Here is a 21,150-nt window from a genome sequence, read left to right on the forward strand (position 1 = left end):
AAGCCATCCTGCAATGCAGTCTGCTTTACATTACACGCAGAAGGATGTGGGGGAAAAACTTGTGTTCATGCTAGAAAATCAAGTCAAATACTTCGTCCAGGGAAAATCTAAGTGACATCCGAGGAACATTTATACCCGCTGACGTAGCTACCAAGCTGTGCTTAGTAAGGGGGGGGGGGGGGGGGGGGGACCAAGAACCTACTTCATTCACTGTGAAACACTCTTAAACATGTGGCAAGGAGTAAATGTTATTCTACTAGTTAAATTTGCTTTGCACTTCTTTTTTTTTTAGCAGTGCCTGCGATCTGAAAACAGAATGTACTGTCATAGTGTTTTGAAAGACATGGCCAGTTTAACCCAAGGGTTCGACAGCATAATGTGGGCTCCGTGGCAGAGTGGAGGGATGTGGAGGAACCGAGCCAAGAAGTACCACATGTATTTTCCGAAAGCAGCTCAACACAGTCCAAAATGGATCTACGTGGTTTAACGCCATTTCATTCCATGACCTCTAAATCCTCAAAGAGAATTATCACATTATAACATTCCAACACGCCCAATTTCCCAAAATACAGCTCAAGGCTTTTCCTCTCTGACTCTGCTTAGTGTTGTGGTTTTGGGAAAACACTTCAATCGTGCCCGCTGCATTTCTTTTGTTTACTTCAGGTATTTATTTATATATATATGTTTTCTCTCTCTCTCTCTCTCTCACTCTTGTCTTTGCCATTTTGCCTCCATTTCTGTCCAACTACTTGTCCTTTCCACTCGCAAGATATGGAAATGCAAGATAACCAAGACCCAAAAAGAGATAATGACCCCCTTGTGAGTTTGAATCAAACACCAAAACATACAGACAAGTCAGAGACAGCTCATTGTCCCCCCACTTATGGTGTCATGCCCACCAGTGCATGAAGGCACACAATAACAATTAAAGGAGTGACACAATTATCCTCAGTGTATGAACATGGCTATTATATTTGAGCACAATTCGTTCGTACAACGTTTGTCTTTGCAGTAAAGTAAAGAAAATATACATTTTTGTTTTTACAACTTTTTGTCAATTCTGCACTCAGAAATCTCATCGCTTGTGTGTGTGTGTGTGTGTGTGTGTGTGTGTGTGTGTGTGTGTGCCTTTTTCCTGCAAAACAACGGCCATTGAGTGTCTGGTTGTGATTTCGGCGACATGGAAAAAATTGGGAATGTATGAAAAGTTATGGTGTTCAGATTGTGCTAAAGACCATAACTGCTTTATCAGAACCATGTGGCGGCGCTCAGTGCCACGCTGTAATGGCATGATTGAAAAGGAGTTAAAACTGTGGTCACAATCCACTCCGATATGACTCAAGAGAGGTCTCGAAAGTTCAGCACTGTCTCTTTCATAGCGAGTCCATTAACTATTCCAATACGCACATCATGCATTGGGAATGATCTGATAGAGCAGGAGCTCTTTCTTCAGTTTTATGCTGTCATGAGTGGGCATGTATTACTGTAACCCTGCGGCAGCTGCTGCTGTTTCTATGGTTTCAATTTATCTACTGTAAACAGCAGAAAGGAGATTTGTCAAATAAGGTCTTAAAGGAAGAAAAAAAAACTACATTCAGAGCTAAAAACTTTTACAGTATAAATAAACCTTTTAAATCATGTCTGTGGCCCTGTATTTTTTCCCTCCACTACTTGCACTAATTGAGACTCAAATGGTAGCGCAAGCGACAGCGAGACAGCTAATTACCATCCTTTGTAATGAAGCAAATGGCAGACACTGTACCATGAGCCACTGTTATGAGCAACACCCCCGCTGTACCAGACATAAAAGCAAACACAAATATCTAATTATGCCATCATCTCTCCTCGCTTCCCTGTTCTGTTGCAGACGTTGCATTAATTGGTGGCCCGCACTATTGGTCAGCTAACAATCACTCTGATGATGTGGACAATTAGAGCCGGGAGGTACTCATGGCTCATCAAGTCTGTGATAGTTGACACATCACGTCTCATCTGACTCAAAACAAATGTTATGGAAATGCCGCTGTGGCATTCAGACACGGAATATGTCCTGGAAAAATTCTCTTCATTGTGTAGACGCAGATACTGGTAATAAGGAACTGCGGATAGTAAGTATGTTAAGCACAAAATACTGTGTGCAATGGGAGGTAGACGTGTTTTTATCAAAGCTGTAACCTTTTACTTTGCATAGGGAATAAATAATCATATACAGCAGGTTCAAAGACACAAAGACAGAAAAACACACACATCATGTCAGCTAGAATCAGTGATTATCTCTCCTTTCATCTAAGGCTGTGGCGACAAAGGCAAACATTTCTTTTTCACTGACAAGCTATGTAAATAAAATCTCATAAAGTGACTTTACCCTGCCAAAAAGCATTGTAGAGGTCCTTAGTTTCTTTTTATATAAAGTGGATGAACAGTGTTTTCATTCCACTTCTCTCCATCTACCAAACATGCCACACTGAGGTTAAATTATTTCAATGTTTTGCTTTCCCGCTTGCCACTTGCATGAAGAATCAAGAACAAAGCATAGCATGAACTGACACTAAAAGAGTACACACTATCTTAGCTGATTGTCTGAAACAATAAATATGTTGTTTTCCTCGTGCACTTTTAAACTCAACATCGACTCACATGCTTCTCATTTGTCATTGGATGCCTTCACTCTTGCTACTCTGGATCCATTTTTACCTCCAAGGCTCACTGTCAGAGCCCCAGAGACCTTGAAACGACAAAGCTTAGCTGATCCAAACAGTAAATATTTCATGACCTTACAATTACATGAAATCAAATCTAGGCAAAAGCTGTTCATCTATATTGCATTATCAAAGGGGTGGAAGACAGGGGGAAAAAGAGGTTGAAAGGGGTGAAGTGGGTATATCTATGAACCTCCCGAACTCTAATTAGTCTGTGTGGCCCAAAACAAGAGAGGAAGGAATAAGTGCACGGGCACGGGATAATTAAGCGATTGTGAGCGGCATGTACGTGAGCTGTCACTCCAATCGCCAGCCATGTCACACTCGGTAACACAACCGCGACCGGACAGCCGGCCGTCGTCTTTGATCTGGGCTCATGCATACGGAATCAGGTCAGGCTGTGGTCACAGACAGTTACACACACGCACTCAGAGACAACACGCACACACATGTACACTTAATAGTAAGCGATAGTAAAGAGAGACTCTTTACAAAGGGCCACAGTACTAGGACCTTTGTAAAGGGAGACTGACAGTCAAGCAGGCACAGGGGGAAAAAAAATGAAGGATAAAGGAAAAGAAAGGAAGGACTATTTACACACAAAAGCAAAACAGAGCTTAACTTACAGCTTCCAACTTGGGTTTGACAACTTTCATGAACGCTCCTCTTGCCTGCGCCTCCATCACTTCTTTTAAGGTTACTTTCCTGGTGTCCAGAAACTTCAGATGGGGCAACTTGTGCAGAACAAAGTACCTGTGAGAAAACAACAATTCAACTTAAAAGTGAACCGTACACAGTCATAAAGGTCTCCTTGTAGGCCAGCTCTTGACAAAGAGACAAACAGAGCATCGAAAGGAAGTGTGTAAACCGTGACACTCTAATCAAACTGACACACATTCTAATATGTAAATGCACGCATCAACAAAACTTGAAAAGAAGTCGTGTTTACTGAGACTTAATGGTGGTGCAGATTTAATGGTGATATTTTCTTGTATGTAATAACCTTCAAAGCTGATAAGAATAAGTACGACATATAAATAGCACGAAAGGAGATACAACCCGTCTGCCAGAGCTGTCATTCTGGCAGCATCACAGATATCTCTCTAAGCTTTCAGACACACTCTGTCTTTCATTGGGAGGGAGAGAAACGTCAAAAGATAATGGTTGGAATACATAGATGACAACAGATCCTTTCACAGGCAGGCAGGGATAGAGGAACCAGTATGTCAGGGCTGAGCTGGTAGCCAAAAAGGACATGCATGCAGCACCTAAGTGGAGGGTGAGAAAGGACGGGGGATATGGGCACAGACAAGACCTGTGCGCAAAGAGCTGTGACAAATTGATGATGGCGATGGCGATGAGGGGAGATGACAAAGCCTGTGTCAAGTTTTCAACACCTGAGGATTATAAGGAGGGGATGCAGGGAGAACGTTTAGACTAACACGGAACAGAACATATCTCCGTGCAAATTTAAGGAAGAAAAACATCTGATATAATTTGAAAGAGTGGAAGAAAAAATGATTAAAACACTAAACTTATCACATGGCCCAAAATGTAATCTTATAGGAACATTATTATAGGGTAAAATGACCTGCTCCTAACCCTTTAATAAGAGCTCCTTTACCAATGAGAGCCCCAGCACTCAAATACAAGAGGCCCCAATCCCATCCAGTGTCTCCCTCGCTGCAAAATGACTTTGTTCAGCGCATTTCCATGATGAAATGTGAAGATGCCCTTGGGAGACATGCAGGGAGGTTATTCTCCATAGGTAACCTACCATCACAGGGTCAGAGCAGATGACAAGGCTCTGTCAGCCAGTAGGGATATTAATGATTCAACCCAACCAAAGAGGGAGGATAAGGGAGCACAGGGGGGTAGGGGGGAGGAGAGCTGACTGGAAAAAAAAAACTCAGACTCATACACGTTACTATACATACTATTTAGCAATACCAAACATGGTATGACAATAATAAGATATTTGATGTCCTGGGAAGTGTTTTTTTGTAGAGTAAACTAGATTATGCTACTAAATTATACTTTCCTTAAATGTATGGAAAATAAAGACAATTATTTCTTTGAGAATTATAATTTTAATGTGTTTATTTGAGTATTATATTGTAGTCATAGTTCCTTAAACCATGACTGTCAAAACTCACCGAAATACATTTAAACTCAAATAAATATTAAATATTAGTTGGAAACTTTATTCTCCATTTTTGAATTGTTCTGTACTTTGCCGGTAAATAATAACTACAAAGACGGACACATTTAACATTGTGTTGTTCAGCTGACCTGCTCTGCACTGAGGAAAAGTGGTTATTCTGGTAAAGATTAAACTAATAGTTAACAGGAATTGAAGACATTAGGAAACTATGGGACCTCTGAGTGTTTTCAAACAATCATTACACTTAGTATTACATCTACGCAAGATGTATATTTATAGACATAGTGGGTAATTATTATTCAGCTGCATTCATGGCATTTAGAAAAAAAGGTCGAGTGAACACAAAGTACAGCTGCTGGTTGAGGAACCTCAGGCACAAGCTCTTTGATCTGCCACGAAGGGAGATCGGACAAACTGATAACTTTCCTCACGATAAGAGGTTAAAGTGTCACATAAAAATATGTTAATCTTTATACATCACAGAATCAGAGATAATGAGATGAGCGTTTTCTGAGGAGCCCTATAAGCCAACAATGCCGCATGATCAGTAACCACTGTTAACATATAATAGAACAGCCTTGAACTCTTGTGTTATTGTAGTACTACCAATGGCCACTGAGCATACGCATTGGTCGACTAAGAACAGGACAACATTTAACCTCCACACAGACTACACAATACTGTGTGAATGAATTCTATGTTTCTATGTCATTGCTCTAATTGGGGCACCGATGCAACGCACCAGGGTGTTTCACTTGAGAGACCAAGAGCTCCAGAGGCATTGCGCTGGGTATTTATTGCCCAAGGCCAGTGCTGTCACGACCTGCATACAGCCTAACCTTGTCAGACATGAAATCTGCATCACGCTCAAATTGATGTTTTACTATGTGACACATTATGAATATTACATTACAGGACCCTAGACGTTGTCAGTCAAAACAGAACAGCTTTCCTCACCAGCAAGATAAGCATGCGAGGAGAGGGGAAAGGGGGAGAAGGGGAGGGAAAGTGAGAGAGGGGGCTGGAGGGGGGAAGGGAGACAAAAAGAGAGAAGAAAGATTATTCAAGAAAGGCATGGGTGGTAAATGATTAATAAGCAACGCAGAGTCAGAAACAAGCACTTAGGGCTGAAACAGACAAAAGAGAGTATGCTTTTCGCCTTTTATCGCATTTCATGTAAAGGACCCTGACAAATGGTGGTCATATTGCATGGCTTAAGGCCTAGCTTGATGTTTAATGCATCATCTGCTCTGGTAAGGCAGGGTAGTAAACACTCATTTGTGGTGGTGACTAGTCACACATGAAATCCATTTTGCAAACTGCAGTGTAGAGGGGCCAGTTGACAAAGCTTTTAGAGTGATGTGGTTGAATCCACAGTCTGCTTGTGAAATGTAAGGGGCTGGATGTTAAAAAAAAGGAACATCTCCAAATCCATTACTTACAAAAAGCTATCACTCTGAATAGCTTAGCATCAAAACTGTCTGACTGAAAATAAAAACACACAGACACAGAACATTATCTATCCATCTATGTAAACGGGTCAGAGTAATATCTTTTCCTTATTTATGTGCGACATCATCACAATACATATAATAACTGACCTGTATCTCTGGTAGTCGTCCTCGTCCTTATCCGGGCTCACCAGCTGGTTGGGGCAGGCCTCATTTCCCAGCAGGCTTAGGTACTCCAGTGACGGGGTCACATCAGCCAAGTGTTCCAGCAGGGCCTCGATATCAGTCAGGTGTCAAAGGGCGGATGTCAAGGACCTAGCGCTGTTAATTACATTAGCATTTACTGCCCGCACAGCCCCTCCCGGGCCTGTCTGCACGAAAACACGTCACTGTCAAATTTACCGAGGTGCTCAAAGGGGCTAGTCACTGGCTTTGTGAAACTGGGCAGACAGAGGGGCAATTTAAGGTGCAGGCTTTGGCATATAGTAGTGACACAATTTGGCTGCCGCTCTCTCTCCCTTTCTCTCGATCTCTTTCATTTCCTAGGTGGCCGGGTGCAGAACAGTGACAAAATGATGGATGCCCTGTGGTTCAAACAGTCCGTGCTTCCCAGAGCCGTGCTGTGGAAAAACTTTTGCGAAACGTGGAAAAAACAAACAGCCCCTAAGCAGGCACATTCATCACTAATACATTCACTTGGAAAATTGAGCCCCAAAGTGTCAAAATACAACTGCACTAATGCAGTGCTCGAGCTTTAAAATGGCACTGTGCCACGACAGGATGTACATAATTGGCCTATTAGCATGTGCCGACCACTTCACAACCAAACTCAGCACACAGTCCCAGACGCACACTTCAAGGAGCCCCAGTTTTAATGTTGACTCTGGAAGTGTGCGTGTGTGAATGTGCGAGAGAGTGAACATCGTTACCCAGTAGGATCTGCATAACCAGAGGAAAACAGGACACATTGCTAAACCTGTTCTGAAGCTTAGAGGGGGAGTTCACACATTTTTGACTGATCATAAACAGCCTCGCAATGTGTCTATGTCTTGAATTTCTGGGCGGCTGTGCGGAGCTCAGGTTTTTACCGTGTTTACTTTGGGTGGCAAGTAGAACACACAGCACCGCTATAATCAACGCGCTAAAAGTGAGCATGTTCTAGTGCGTTTAGTGACAAATTAAATAACTGATTCATTGTATTTCAGCGAGGTAAAGCAGGATAATAAAGCATAAAGCAACTGATGCAAATCTAAAAAAGAAATCCTGATTTAGTTCTCTATCATTTTATATAAAAACAGCAAACACATCAAACATTAAGTCTCATCTTGGATGTAGTTTTAATCCAACACTTTTATCTTCTTTCAAATTAAAACATAAAATCTGATTCCACTAGAGGTCCCTGTGGTTCAAAAACTAGTTCTGTGTGGAGCTCTGTGACAGCCACGTTCCTCTGCTCTCCTTTGCAACACACTGTGCTCCCTGCAAAAAGCACAACATGAAACACGGGTTCTCTGAGACAAAGGCAGGCTGTATCGACATGTGAACGTAAACAAAACACACTATTGATTGCGATACTGATGCCTGTGATACATGTCTGCATAGTCAGCTGCAAATCAAAGTGAGAAATTAACTAAGGGATTAGTTTGAAAGGATATTTGGTTCTTATTGAGTGTCAGGGTGTGCAGGCTGGGTAACCTGGGCAACAGGAGGTCATTTCCAAGCAGATTGTTGTCAACGATCAGCTCTTCCAGCTCAGTGAACATTTTGAGGCCCGTCAGTGACCTGCAATGATAAGGCAACAGGAAAACTGTTATGGCTCTAAATCTGGTGAGCCGTTATTGTGCAGAAATAAATATTTCAGCCTCCCTCTTTCATACGCCGGGAGAGTATGGGTCTGAGCCTGTCAGGGAAGTGAATGACAAGAATTAGTGGTGCTGAGCTCCCCTGGCATGGTGAGGCATCCTTCAGCGGCTGGCAGGATGAGGGATGGGGGTCACTTGTGAGTAGCCAGGATTCAAAACAAAAGGCTTCAGAAATGCGGCGGGCAGGATGAATTTGTCAATGTCTTGTGCCTTGAGGCGCCCAGTTTCGCCTGACCCTAACCCTCCATTCCCAAGACAAATCACTCTGTCACAGTTCACCTTCACTCCCCAGACACAAATTTAACTTGTCATCCATCATTTTCACAGAGGAACCGGAATACACTCGCAATCACAGATGGAAGGGAAGGGGAAACTTTTTCGCAGCTTTACCGCGATGGGGGTTAGTGTTGGGTTTTAAGATCAAAGGATGGAAGGAAGAATTCTGCCTTTCCGCTCCTTTTCATGACAAATTGCAAAGAGTAAAGGGTCATCTCAACTCTCTCCCTTCACACGCATACACATTCACAAAGTCATAAAAATGATAGAGGTGTGGTGTTAGGAGTGATGTTAGGGCCCTGCAAAGTTCAAGTCATGGAAGGTGCACAAAGGCAATGTGTGTGTTGTCTAATCCTTCACACTGTCAACATGCCACGTTAAAGTGTCCTGGGTGACTTCATTGACATTTAAATCTGCCAGAACTTGACACATACTGACTGTATACATGTCAAGAAATATTCATCACAGTTCACAAAACAGGGATCTTTAATGTAACGTAGTATTTTTAATGACTAAATATATTTAAATATATTTATTATTTACTCCAAGCTCTACATTTTCTAAATGATATGTATAGTACAGTATGTTTCTAGTTGTAAAAGCAGACGGATGACCTTTGACATTAGGTTACATAAATATAAATTCCAGTGAACAGCGGCACATTGCAACATGACAAACTCAAGGTACAGTGAGGTTTTAACAGAACTATAACTCCTCTCTGGATCTGCCTAGTGTTAATGGCTGCCATAATACATATCAACTTAGAGCTAAATATAACAACTCTGCAAATGGATGGCAAGGAGCAGTAAACTGCGTGGGGACACAGCATAATGTACAGTCACCTTCATTAGGGAATTGTGGAAATGTGAATGTGAATACTGACAAAGGAAGAAGATGATGAGTTCTTAAAAATATAATGTGTGTGCACAAAAATACACCTGGATCTATTAAGATGTGGACTTGTGAGTACAGTGAGTAGTTGTTTATTGCACATTTCCAGCTATCTATACCAACTGTTGTCATGCTCCATCTGCTATTTTGTGAGCTTTTTCTGGCTTGCGCTTCACCTAGACGCCGACCGTGGCCAAAAAAAATACAAATAGATGCACGGAGTGGACACACTGGCAGCAACTCTGAACTACAAAGCAAAAATGTTGCAACTATTTTTCTCGGTTGGAAAACAACAAATAAGCAATTCATTGTGGACTTGTGAGCGAGGCGGACTGAGCTGCCTCATTTCAAAAGACATCAACATTTTGCAAACACGCACACTTGAGACCCACAACAACAGCTGACAGCACCTAGCCAGGGTGCTGGCAAAGCCGCTAGCTGACAACCTCTTATCAGGTCTGATTAATGCACTGGCAAGATGGATGAATAGAGAGATGTGCCAGTTTTATGAAATCCTACTCTGTTTGCTTGTTTTTTTCCCCCCATGGTGCTTCTCATTTATGAAAGCAAAAAGGCCCATTAAGCTAGGAAGCTACACTTAAATCTAAAGATACGGCAAACATTATAATGTTCATTATAATTATAATTAATAATTATAATTTACTGTCGTTTGTCTTGGATTTTAACAGAATTTCTAGCTAAAATCATGAACAATCTATAAATGGAAGTATTGTATTATGCTACCATACTTATACTTCCTTTTTTTTTTTTTTTTGACAGGGCTGTTGGTCCAAACTAGCTATTAGAAAACAAACTTTATATTTCACAGCACAGTGTTTGCCTTTGTATTGGCAGGGAATTTGGTACAACATGCAATTAATCTGCGAGTATAATCTTTGTGAATGTGTAGTTGGACACAAACCATATTGGATAAACATTATTACCTTTTCTGTGAACACAGGTTGCTAACTAACTATTGCCACCTGTGCGTGTGCGTGTGTGTGTGTGTGTGTGTGTGTGTGTGTGTGTGTGTGTGTGTGTGTGTGTGCGTGAAGGGCTGCAGTCCTGTGGGTTATGTTATTAGCTGCTCGGTTAAAGGGAGCCGCATGGCACAGGAGGGAGCCTTATTAATTGTTGTTTTCATGTCACCACTGCTGCGTGCACTGGCTGATTTAATCAGTTAAATTCACAGCCAGGGGAGAGCCACTGATTCCCATCCAGCATTAACTACAGTGCAGGGATTGAACTTCTAATATTCTCCAGCTTCCTGTGCTCCCACTGCAGATTTCCATCGCTGGTTTCATTACTTTTTATAAGCTTTCTTGTTTTAATGTGTAGGCTTGGAAAACTAACAAAGTTTAAGCACTGCAGTAAAAGTACTTCACTTCTAAAAAAAAAAGAAAAAAAAAAGGGAGCTTTAAACTAATGGGCATAATTGACTTGAGTCCCAATGCTGTAGAGGTTATGTCAAACAGTCAAAACACACAGATTTTTCCAGGAAATATAACTTAATTCTTTTTCTTCTAATGAATTATTTTTTTGTAATTCACCTCAGAAAATGTTCTGTGAAAATATTCAGTAATGTATCTTTAGTTCCACTGCAATGGTAAATACTGCTACTGCCATTTGGCTTGTTTCATACATCTGCTAATGTGATTTCCACAGATGAAACGGGTAGATATACATCATTAGCTATGAACAAATAAGCACACTCTTTTTAACTAAAAACAATGGAGAACTCACAGAATCCTACAAATTCTATATGAAAAATAATTAACCCTCACATCATGTTGCATCGCCTTATTGTACAAATTAAAAAAATTATTCTTTCTCGAGTAACATGTGATCAAATGCGTTTTCTTAAACCTCTAACTAGCAAGAGAGGGAGACAGAGACAGGCGGTAGCTTTAACGAGGTGAGACGATGAATCCTCTCCTTGTTAAGATAATTATGATCAGCCTCATTGTCAGAGCTAATACTTCACACAGGCTGTCTTTACGGTTTGACTACCACTTAGCCTGTGTAAGCTCACCATCATACATCATACGGCCCCATGTGCATCAGCATGTGTGCTTTTGAGCTTACATAAGTAGTGCATGTATGTGTTGAAATCTCCATTATCTGCTAAGTTCCTGTCTACTGAGCACACAGAGTACATACACCAATATTTAGCCGGAGCAGAAACTCCGCACGGGAAGCCGGGGAGGATGTGAGACACCAGACAAGGACACTGGAGAGGAGACACTGACCCAGAGAGCAGCCCTGCCAGATCAATACACTAATGCAGACATAGTGATTGATGAACCACTGCTGACAACAGAGGGAAGAAAACTCTCGACCATTATTGGCTGAAATGTCAGTCACTCCTGCCAATGGTGTGCGCGAGTGTCATGTCATATATCCTCAGGCAGCAGATGAAAAATGGAGAACGGCAGCCTTGGCTCTTTTACACGTGTCACACTGTCTTCCTTCGTACGTCTGCTGCTTTTAAAACTGTTGCCTAAATGAATTATAGTTGGACATTTTTACTCTGATGAAGATAGGTGATATGTGGAGTTTGTCCAAGCTGTATATTAAAGAGTTATAATGTAAAACAACTTCAAAGCCTTCCCCTTTACTGAAATGGCGATAGAGATCACGGACGCAACTTCCCTGCAGCTAGCACTACAATACTGAAAAAGTTACTGAGTCCAATGCATTTAAAAGAGAAACACACAAACTCTTTGAAACGCTGGAGAGCACATGCAGCTGCAGTCAATGGTTAAAGGACTGATGTTCTCTCAAGGGTCGCATTGGTGTAGAAAAGCAATGCACTGTTATTCTAAACGGAGGGCCAGAGCTGCAGAGTGACAGGCATAATGACGTCCTTTTCAGAAGGCAACAGATAAATGTTTGATGAATTGACCAATACTGGGGCCATGATGGCCTTCATATGTGCATAATGGACTATTCAGAGCACACTTCAGATTGCCTGCCACGATAAGGTACTGTAATGAATGGGAAAAGGAACTGGACCTGGGAAACGAAGTATCTGGACTGGCTTTAATAAACTTAATAAGAAAGGTGAATGGAGGAGGGCTGGTTAGAGAGGGAGGTGGGAGGCTGGAGAGCCATTCAGCCTGAAATAGTCAGAAATATTCTGATGGTTCTTGCCACTCTGTACAATGCAAGATGTCAATCTTAATCAGTAATTCAGTTGGCCATATTCCCAAATTATGCGGTCTTCAATCAAAGTAAATATTTCCAATATAAATATAGTATACTTTAAGAATATATTTCAAGAATCAAGTCTAAATACCATTATACAACTGCATCAAAGGGCATATGTATGTATGTCCTGTTTACTGACCATCTTTAAAGAAATTCCTTTAAAATAAAATGCAGTGGGAAGAAGTGTATTTAACCTATCATTAAATACTTTTCTTGTTTTGTATAAAATACAATGTTAATTGTATTGATTTTAGCAGTTATTTAGCTTTGTGACTTTGAAATATTACCTATTAATACACTAAGTCTCCATTAGATCAACACAGCTGCATTTAATCACTAGGACCAACAACAAAAACACAAATAAACATAAAAAAATAGCAAAATACAGCATCAAAACACTATCAGGATTAGCTCGTTGTGAATAAGATGACATTATCTGTAAAGCAAATTAATGCCCTGCAACCCATCAAGCCCCCGACATCCCTCCTACCACCTCCACACAGCCCTGATCAGTTCTGTTCCAGCACTCTTCCCTCCAGCTACAGTTTATGGTCTATACACGCCTCTGTATATGCATCTCTGATGGCGATGGTGAATTAGACTGTCATTATATGTCTCCATCTCCCCCACAGCTCTCCCGTTCTCACCCCTATCTCCCTCACATGTAGACAGTCACTGCTCAATGTGGACACTCCTCTCTCTGTATTGCCAGGCCTCAGGTGGCAGTCATTTAAAGATCACACGTCCAGGGACACACATAGCCTTCCCTGAATGCATGTCAATTCACACATGGGAAGGGGATTACACGTCTCCTCCTAGGCAGCTTCAAATTACTATTAATGGCAATGCAAATCATTAGAGTACGTTTGCCGCCGCCAGCAAATCTCTTCTTTATGTGGGTTCACTCTTAATCTGTTCTGAATATTGCGCTATGTGTGCTCCTGATAGCCAATGTGTAAAAGCATCACTAGCTACAAAGCTGTCAATTGGAGGTGGCATGTCAGATTGAACTTTACACAGGGTTACATCATTTGCAAAACAAAAATATCTTTTTAGAGAAACATAAACAAATCCAAGCAAGAAGAAATCTGTGAAATATAATTAGCAAAGTTCTTTGTTGATGAAGAAGTTCAATATCACTGCTCATTACTTCATGCTATATGAAGTTATTATGTGAGAAGTGCAGATTAAATTGTTGAAAATGTCTACACCATGGTGCGTCTGTCGAACGTTTAAAGCTAGCTTCGGTGTGTTTGAATGATAATGCCACTGTGGATCCTGCAGTGTCTGAGTTATAGACTACCCCTGTGGATATGTCCTGCTGAGTGTGTGAGGTTAATATTCTCTCTCAATGTCATTAGCGCTGGCAGAGGGGCTGAGAGCACTGTGAATCAGACAGGGACTGATCCTGTCAATTCGCACACACGCACATGCACACACACGCACACGCACACAAAGATCCAGGGCTAGACAAAATCAAAGCCACTGTACTGAGGTCAGCATCAACTGGCTTCATGCTTCCCCTTGCATCTCCAAACCCTGTGTGATTAATCACCCTGGATCAACCCTGGCCAAGTGATAAGGACTTGACAGACATTTCTGTCAGGTCCAACCTCATAAGCCTTGCTTGACCCCGGTTTGGCCCGGAATGAAGTCTAAGCTCCAACAATGACCCGATTGAGAGGTAAGAGAGAGAGAGAGTTGCTCGTTTCCCAGTGAAGAAAGAAATGGAGAGACAACTGCAGAAAGGTGGACGTCTCTTTTAAAGTTTCAGCAAGTGAGGTTTGTCACATGGCCAGACAGAATGACAGCTGCTTCCCGTGTACAACACTAAATTGTACACTGTGAAATACATCATCGGACAAGGGAGGCAGGGCTAGTGAAGCCGAGCTCCTTCAGAGCCTATACAACACTTCCCTTCTCATAGTGTCTGGACTGTACTCAAAGTATGGCCATGCGTCTTGAGAATGTTTGTATTGAAAGATTAGTTGTCTACCCGCATGACAAACACCCTCCTCTCTCAGTGAGCCGGAGCTGGAAATCAATTCACTGATGGCATCTCAGTCAGTGAGGACATCAATGCGGCACAAACAAGCACACACACACACACACACACACACACACACACACACACACACACACACACACACACACACACACACACACACACACACACACACACACACACACACACACACACACAAGCTCTCATGCATGCTACACAGCATCACACATCTTTAAGTATATAATACTATAACATTACAGTGACAGGGTCAATCAGCCGAGGCCTATCGCTATGAGTATACGTCACATAAAACAATGAGTTATTCATGAATAAAATAATGCACAAATATATAGTATATGTATACAGAATATGTAACTGGATATGAACTCATGTACTCTCGCAATAAAATAAAGGAAGCATTAAATAATAGATGCTGCGATCTGTGAGGAAGAATCCCTCAGTGCCCTGTCTGCCTGTACGCGCTGTCATTACAGTGTTCAGGCTCAGTGCTTGTCAACATTTCCCTGAGAGGGGGAGCCATCCCGCATTACGTTTGAGTGAGTTCAACTGTCAACTGCCAGCCATTTGTATGCCTCAGCATCCACCTAATAGCAAATAATCACTACCCCGCGCTCTCTTCATGGCAAATGATCGATGTTGTCTTGAAGTCTGATGGATGACCCTGCCACAGTGATGTCCAGGCATGCATTAAAAACCACCTCTATGAAATGCCTGTCAGTCTGATGAAGCGGCGCACACAAAATCACAGGCGTGTGCACATACTGACACTGAGGAATGCATGCACACAGATAAAAAGAGAAAATGAACAAAGTGAATGAAAGCGATGATTCAATTAAACAATAAAAAAAGTTAATTTCTTTATATTAGTGGAAGATTTTATAATGTGACGGGACCTGTGGTGTGATTGGTAGACAGCATCACTAGAGGTAGACTTCTCAAGTACCACCTGGGATGCTTCCTTTCCTCCTCTCTCCCTCCTTCCCGCTCTCTAACACACAAACAGCTCCCTATTACCCCTCAGTGTTCAGATTAAAATGCACAGCACCACAATCTTTGATCTCCCACTTGCTGACACAAATCCTTTCAAGCCTCAACATTTTCCTGCAAAGGTAATTAGTGCTAATTAAAAAGTTTCGAAAGCAGTCTATGGCTGCTGTTGATGCTGCTGCTGCTGCTGCTCTGGCGCGCCCTCAGTCAGATCACCCATCTACCCCCTCCGCAGGTCCTGCGGATGCGTGTGTCAGCTGTGTTCCTGCCTCTTTTCTGCAAAGGATCCCATAACTAGACGACACACCAGTCAGCCTAGAACGTTTGTAGACACAGGATGAAGCCCAGTAAGGGGTCTAACTGCTGGTTCTTCCCCCCTGACAAACCTGTGCTCTGCAGGAGAACGTGTAATGACATGTGTAACAAATACAAATCCCACAAATAGAACAGGTGTAGTCTTTAATTGGGATACCCGAGCTTGGGGGGGCTTGTAAGCATGGAGTAATTAACTTGATAAGGGATTCAATTTGCTGAAAATATCATTGCAGAGAAACATATCATTTAGTATGAACCGCAATTTGCATAATGATAACAAATGCAAAGACTCCACATTCTTTTGGCATAATGAATAAACACATTAGTAATTAAAGAACTTCCTGTTTAGTGTGATTACAATAATTTGAGACAAAGATTTAACTTGAGCAGTCTAACAGTGCTATCATTCCGTCACCGGCCATCCTTTTTGCTTTCATCAAGCCATTATTATGATATAATTAGCTGCCTTTCTAGCATATTATTAAGTGGCTTGCTGAGTGTCAGGTGCAGAGACGTCTCAGAAATGACACACACAAGGCATTATCATTCCACAATGTTTCAGAAAGATAATTACATAATCTCAGCATGGAGAGCAAAGAGAAAAGCGATAATTAGACAAGTATTCCTGCCAATTAAAATATCAAGCCTTGTATTTTTTTTCCTTCGTGTGATTTAGAGCTCGCTGATCTTCCATGTAAAAAACATAATACGATGATATCGCTCATGTACAACCATCATAGAGAAATCAATATAACTGTAGTAACAGTATATTCGACATTGACCTATCATGTATGTTTTCAGTGCAGCTTGTAACTCTGTTTACTAGAAGCTGGAAGGTTTTCAAGGCCTTCTATCTTTGGAGAAAGTAATAAGTATGTTGAGATTTTCCAAGATGACAATGGAGGAGTATGTTTTGGCTCTAACAAGCCTATTAATAGTCTTAATGATTGACATGTAGGTGTGACAAACACAAAAGAAAAACACTCAAACAACCAAGTTATTGATTTGACCTTTGGGATAGTTCCTTCGTTCATTGTTGTTGTTTTCGCCTTGTCTTACACCTCGGGAAGGAGATAATAGAACATGTCACAAGGCAGTTTGATATTGAATGCCATCATTTTAATCTAAATGTTACATTCTCTGTGACATCTCTGTCAATGCATAATTGGCAGTGAATCCCAGTTTGGATGTACATATTTATCATGCAGCGTGAGACACTCAAAGACAGCGACAGATATGCTACTTTGATGGGATGACAGTCAGATGTGGAAAAAAATAGAACTGCAAATCAACAGTCGCGCTGTCAGTTAAGCTTTTTGTCACAAACTTGCACATAAACATGCATGATTAGAAACAGCAAACGAGCTGTAGGCTGTCCTCGCTCCAGAAGTGTGTAAATAGGCTTATTTGATCCAAGCAGAGAAAATAAAATTAAGAAGACGAATTTAGAAGTAAATAATAGTAAATGATTGACACTTATTGGGAAATCACCCTTTACATTGTGACACACTGCAGTGTGGAAAAGTACAATTGCAGATTATTTGAACGCAAGGTACGCACTTTCCAAAAGTTATTTATATATAGTATACATCCATCATATTGCAAAAGCAAGTAGGGTGTTTATTTTAACAGTCTATGAAGATCGAAAAAAAAAGCTATAACACAAGATCTAGTGATCCATATGCACAAAACTCAAAAACGCATCTTTAAGAATAGAGATCAGACAACCTTGTTTCATAGGCAGTCTCTCCTGACATGACAGCTTAAAGGGAGGTATGTGATAGTCTATCAGCCCAGTGTAAACCACAGGCAGCAGTGCAGCTACCTGAGAAAAAAAGAAAGAATAAATCCCTCACACTCTCTCTCACTTTCTCCCCTCCCCGCCTCTCTCCATGTCTTACCGCTGGCCCATTACCTTTACAGAGTGAGGCTCATTAAAGAAGGCAAGTTGAGTCAAATCTTTCTGTAATTCAGCGGAGGTGAATTGCTGTCAACATCATTAACCGTCATTTCTCCAACTCACTTCAGTACTTATGAAGTGTTCTTTATTGTGTAATGATCCAAATCTCTTCACTAAATCGGCCCTCTTCAAAGGCCCTGGAGGACATACCACCCATGCAGCTGCCTGACATGCTAAAGGGCCAGATTAAACGTGGCTCCATCATTACGTTCCTCTTTGTGCTTAAACAGATCCAGCATTTCATCCTGCGCTTCAGCTAGCAGGCAGCGTTCCTCAGAAGGAACAGAGCGGAAGAGAGATCAGCAGACCTAAAGAGCTCAGCGGAGAGAGGGATATTGCTTTTCAAACATGGCTGTCTTTACTAAGTAGGGCTGTGCATTCTACTAATCACTTTCACTTGGTGTGCTGCATCACAGGACAAGTATGTTGCCAATAGCCTTCTTCCCTGCCTTTCTGTTTTTTTTGATAATACTGTTTACTGATAGTTCATTGATCTCATAGGGCCATTGGTCAGGCTGGCTCCATGGCTAATTACAGTGAGAGCTGCCCTGCTTGTCATGCTAGATGTCCTCCGAGTCCTGTCTTAAGAGAAGCCTCCTTTGTGCCTCCGCCATTGTGTGTCCCCTAGTGCTCAGTATCATGCTATGAGGTGTCCTCCAGGCCTTGTGTTGGGGAAAGCCTCTTTTGTGCAGACACCATTGTGTGTCCCCAGTGCTGAACCCCCTGCTAGGTAGGAACACAGACAAAGTGCAGCAGGGGGATGCTTCTCAGGGCCCTAAGACCTACAGTAAATCTTCAAACAATTTAGACAAACAAAAACGGCTGCTGTGCTGCGGTGAGAGTAGACAAGGGAAAGCAGATGAATAAGCAACATCAATTACTGGGGCTTTGACCTGCAAGCCCCCACACCATGGCACACATTTCACACCAAATCGCCCCAGATTGAAGTTGACACTGCTGGAGTGGAAACACTGACCCCTCACAAGGCTAGCGCTTCAAACTTAAGAGCAGAGAAAGGCAGGGGGGACTGACAAACTACATAGACCAAGGCCAACGTGGAAGGAAGACAAGGAGGAGGGGTATGAATAAAAAAAATAAAAAAACACACGCATAATAGGTCCTAGTTTGTTTCAAAGTGAGACAAAATGGCTCAATTTGAGCACTTAGGCCAACGAATTGGCCCAGCTGAGATACAAGAGGAACATGCGAGGGGACAACCGCATCAGGCCACTGATAAGAAGCCTATAAGAGGAACAAAGCCAGATGTCCAACAGGCTTACCAGTGAACCTGAGTGGGACTGGTCCCTCTTTAAAGCTTGTTTTAGCCTCCCAGCTTTACCCCCAAAAAGTGTTGCTTGAAACCTTTTTACTCAGGCACATAAAGCCTCCCTCTACTTTGTAAGCTTGGACAAAGGCAAAATAAACAGCTGGGTCACATTTGTTCAACACATAGTACACTGCTCTAATAAAATGTTCCTCAAAGACCCTTTTCGAGTAAAGAGATACCACTTTAAGTGTTATCTGGAATGGAAATTGAATCCTATTTTAATGTTCCTATATGTACACAGCACAGCTCACACAGTGGCATTTAACCCATCCTAGTAAGAGCAGTGGGCAGCTATTATATTATCAGTGTGGGGGTCAGTGACAGTGAGCTGGGACCTCTCAACGTACCAGTTCATACTTTGTTCGTGCGGGGATTTGAACCGCCATCCCTTTGGTTCCCAAGACAAGTCCCTACATACTGTGAGTGTATGCAAAGATCACACAACACTATCACAGTTTGTCAATACAGTGTTAATTAATCCAATAACAAACTGTTCTGAAATACATGCCCCATACTGATTAGAAGACATGTAGTCTAGCAGCAGCATAGGAGCACATTGACACATTTGGGGGCATCATGCTCTGGATAGAGACAGTCCTAACAATCTCCCAATTAGCCAGGGGGAGCGCACAAAATATGTCTCAGGTTCACGGAGCAAGTGTGAAACTTAATAATATGACATGACATACAAAAACACAGCATGTCTTTTTATAGCCACATGTGAAAAGGAAGCAAAAAGAATAGAAAAGGAACAAGAAGGAAGAGGTGCTCGTATTTTTACTGGAAAGAAAATGTTTTCAGGGTCTTTCTATTTGATGGTGGATTTAAGTGACATGATAAATGTGATAGACACACAAGAGCAATAAAAAAAACATGAAGGAATTATAAATAGATGGTAAAGGGGACAATCTAGCATTTATTTTCAGGATGAATGTGGGAACAATAACTTAAATGAGCTTGAAACCCGATATATACAATATGAAAACACCTTGTTCTGTACATATATTATTTTGAGATCTAATTATCAGAGCAAAATGCATTCTACTCTGCGTATACATGTGTAGTACAGACCAAAGAAAATTGCATTTCTTAATGGCACGTGCTGCAGGATTGGCAGCACTCAAAGGTTAAAATGTGCATTACATTCCCACTCTTGATGATTTTCAGTTTAGTAATATGAACATTATGGAGGTCATTAGCAAATTTAATGAAAGCCTAAAACCAATTTTGCCTCCATGAAACCATGACACATTGACAGACAGACAAGGCGGTTTGTCAAGCAGAGCAAAGCATTATTCCCAAAGAATCAAAACCTTAACATTATCGCAAACTATTCAGCCCATCTAAAAGCTCCGTATGCTCGACTAATGTATAGGACTTAAATGTGAGCACCTGTTTCAAACAAAGGATCCATTCCCTTCTTTCCCCTGCGATCACAGACATTCACGCAGAACGATAATGGAGCCTCTCCGCCAGTCAGTCAGTCAGTCAGTCAGTCAGTCAGTCAGTCAGTCAGTCAGTCAGTCGTCTTTGCAAATGGAAATCCAGAGAAAGGTGGAGATGGGAATCATTTTATCTAGTTGACACACATTACAACGGAGAATTTCAAAAGAGTAAGATGGAAGCTCTCAGGTCAATTATGGTGTCATGGCTGTCATCTTGCAATGAAATATATACCTTTGAAGAACACTTTACTCGAGGGATGGGGTAAAAAGGATGGGAAGACGTACTGTTTAACCCAGAGACCATATAAGAATATCAGAGATGATGGAGTAAAACGTGGCATGATAATGGACCATTTTCACTGAGCACACTTTGTCAAGAGGGACAGACTACACCCACTTCCTGAAGGGTAGTATCAAGGAATATTATTTTGGTGGCCGAAGCTCATTAACGGCATCAGCTGAAACGAGGTGCTTGGTCATTAACAAAGTCATTAAGATAATGGGGGAAGGTGATTTACAATACAGTATGTACAGTTT

The 21,150-nt window shown here is 41.6% G+C and overlaps 1 protein-coding gene across 1 annotated transcript in view; it reads right to left on the minus strand.

The window, feature by feature from the left end:
* Window positions 1-21,150, minus strand: part of lrmda (leucine rich melanocyte differentiation associated) — a 190,470-nt gene that overhangs the window by 54,781 nt on the left and 114,539 nt on the right. Inside the window, exons 3-5 of the mRNA XM_029449994.1 lie at window positions 7,970-8,096; window positions 6,465-6,604; window positions 3,326-3,452 (exon numbers count right to left, since the gene is read on the minus strand). Coding sequence (XP_029305854.1) covers window positions 3,326-3,452; window positions 6,465-6,604; window positions 7,970-8,096 — 394 coding nt within the window. The remainder of the gene's footprint in view (window positions 1-3,325; window positions 3,453-6,464; window positions 6,605-7,969; window positions 8,097-21,150) is intronic.

The sequence above is a fragment of the Cottoperca gobio genome, chromosome 15 (assembly GCF_900634415.1).
Source record: "Cottoperca gobio chromosome 15, fCotGob3.1, whole genome shotgun sequence".
NCBI classification, from domain to species: domain Eukaryota; kingdom Metazoa; phylum Chordata; class Actinopteri; order Perciformes; family Bovichtidae; genus Cottoperca; species Cottoperca gobio.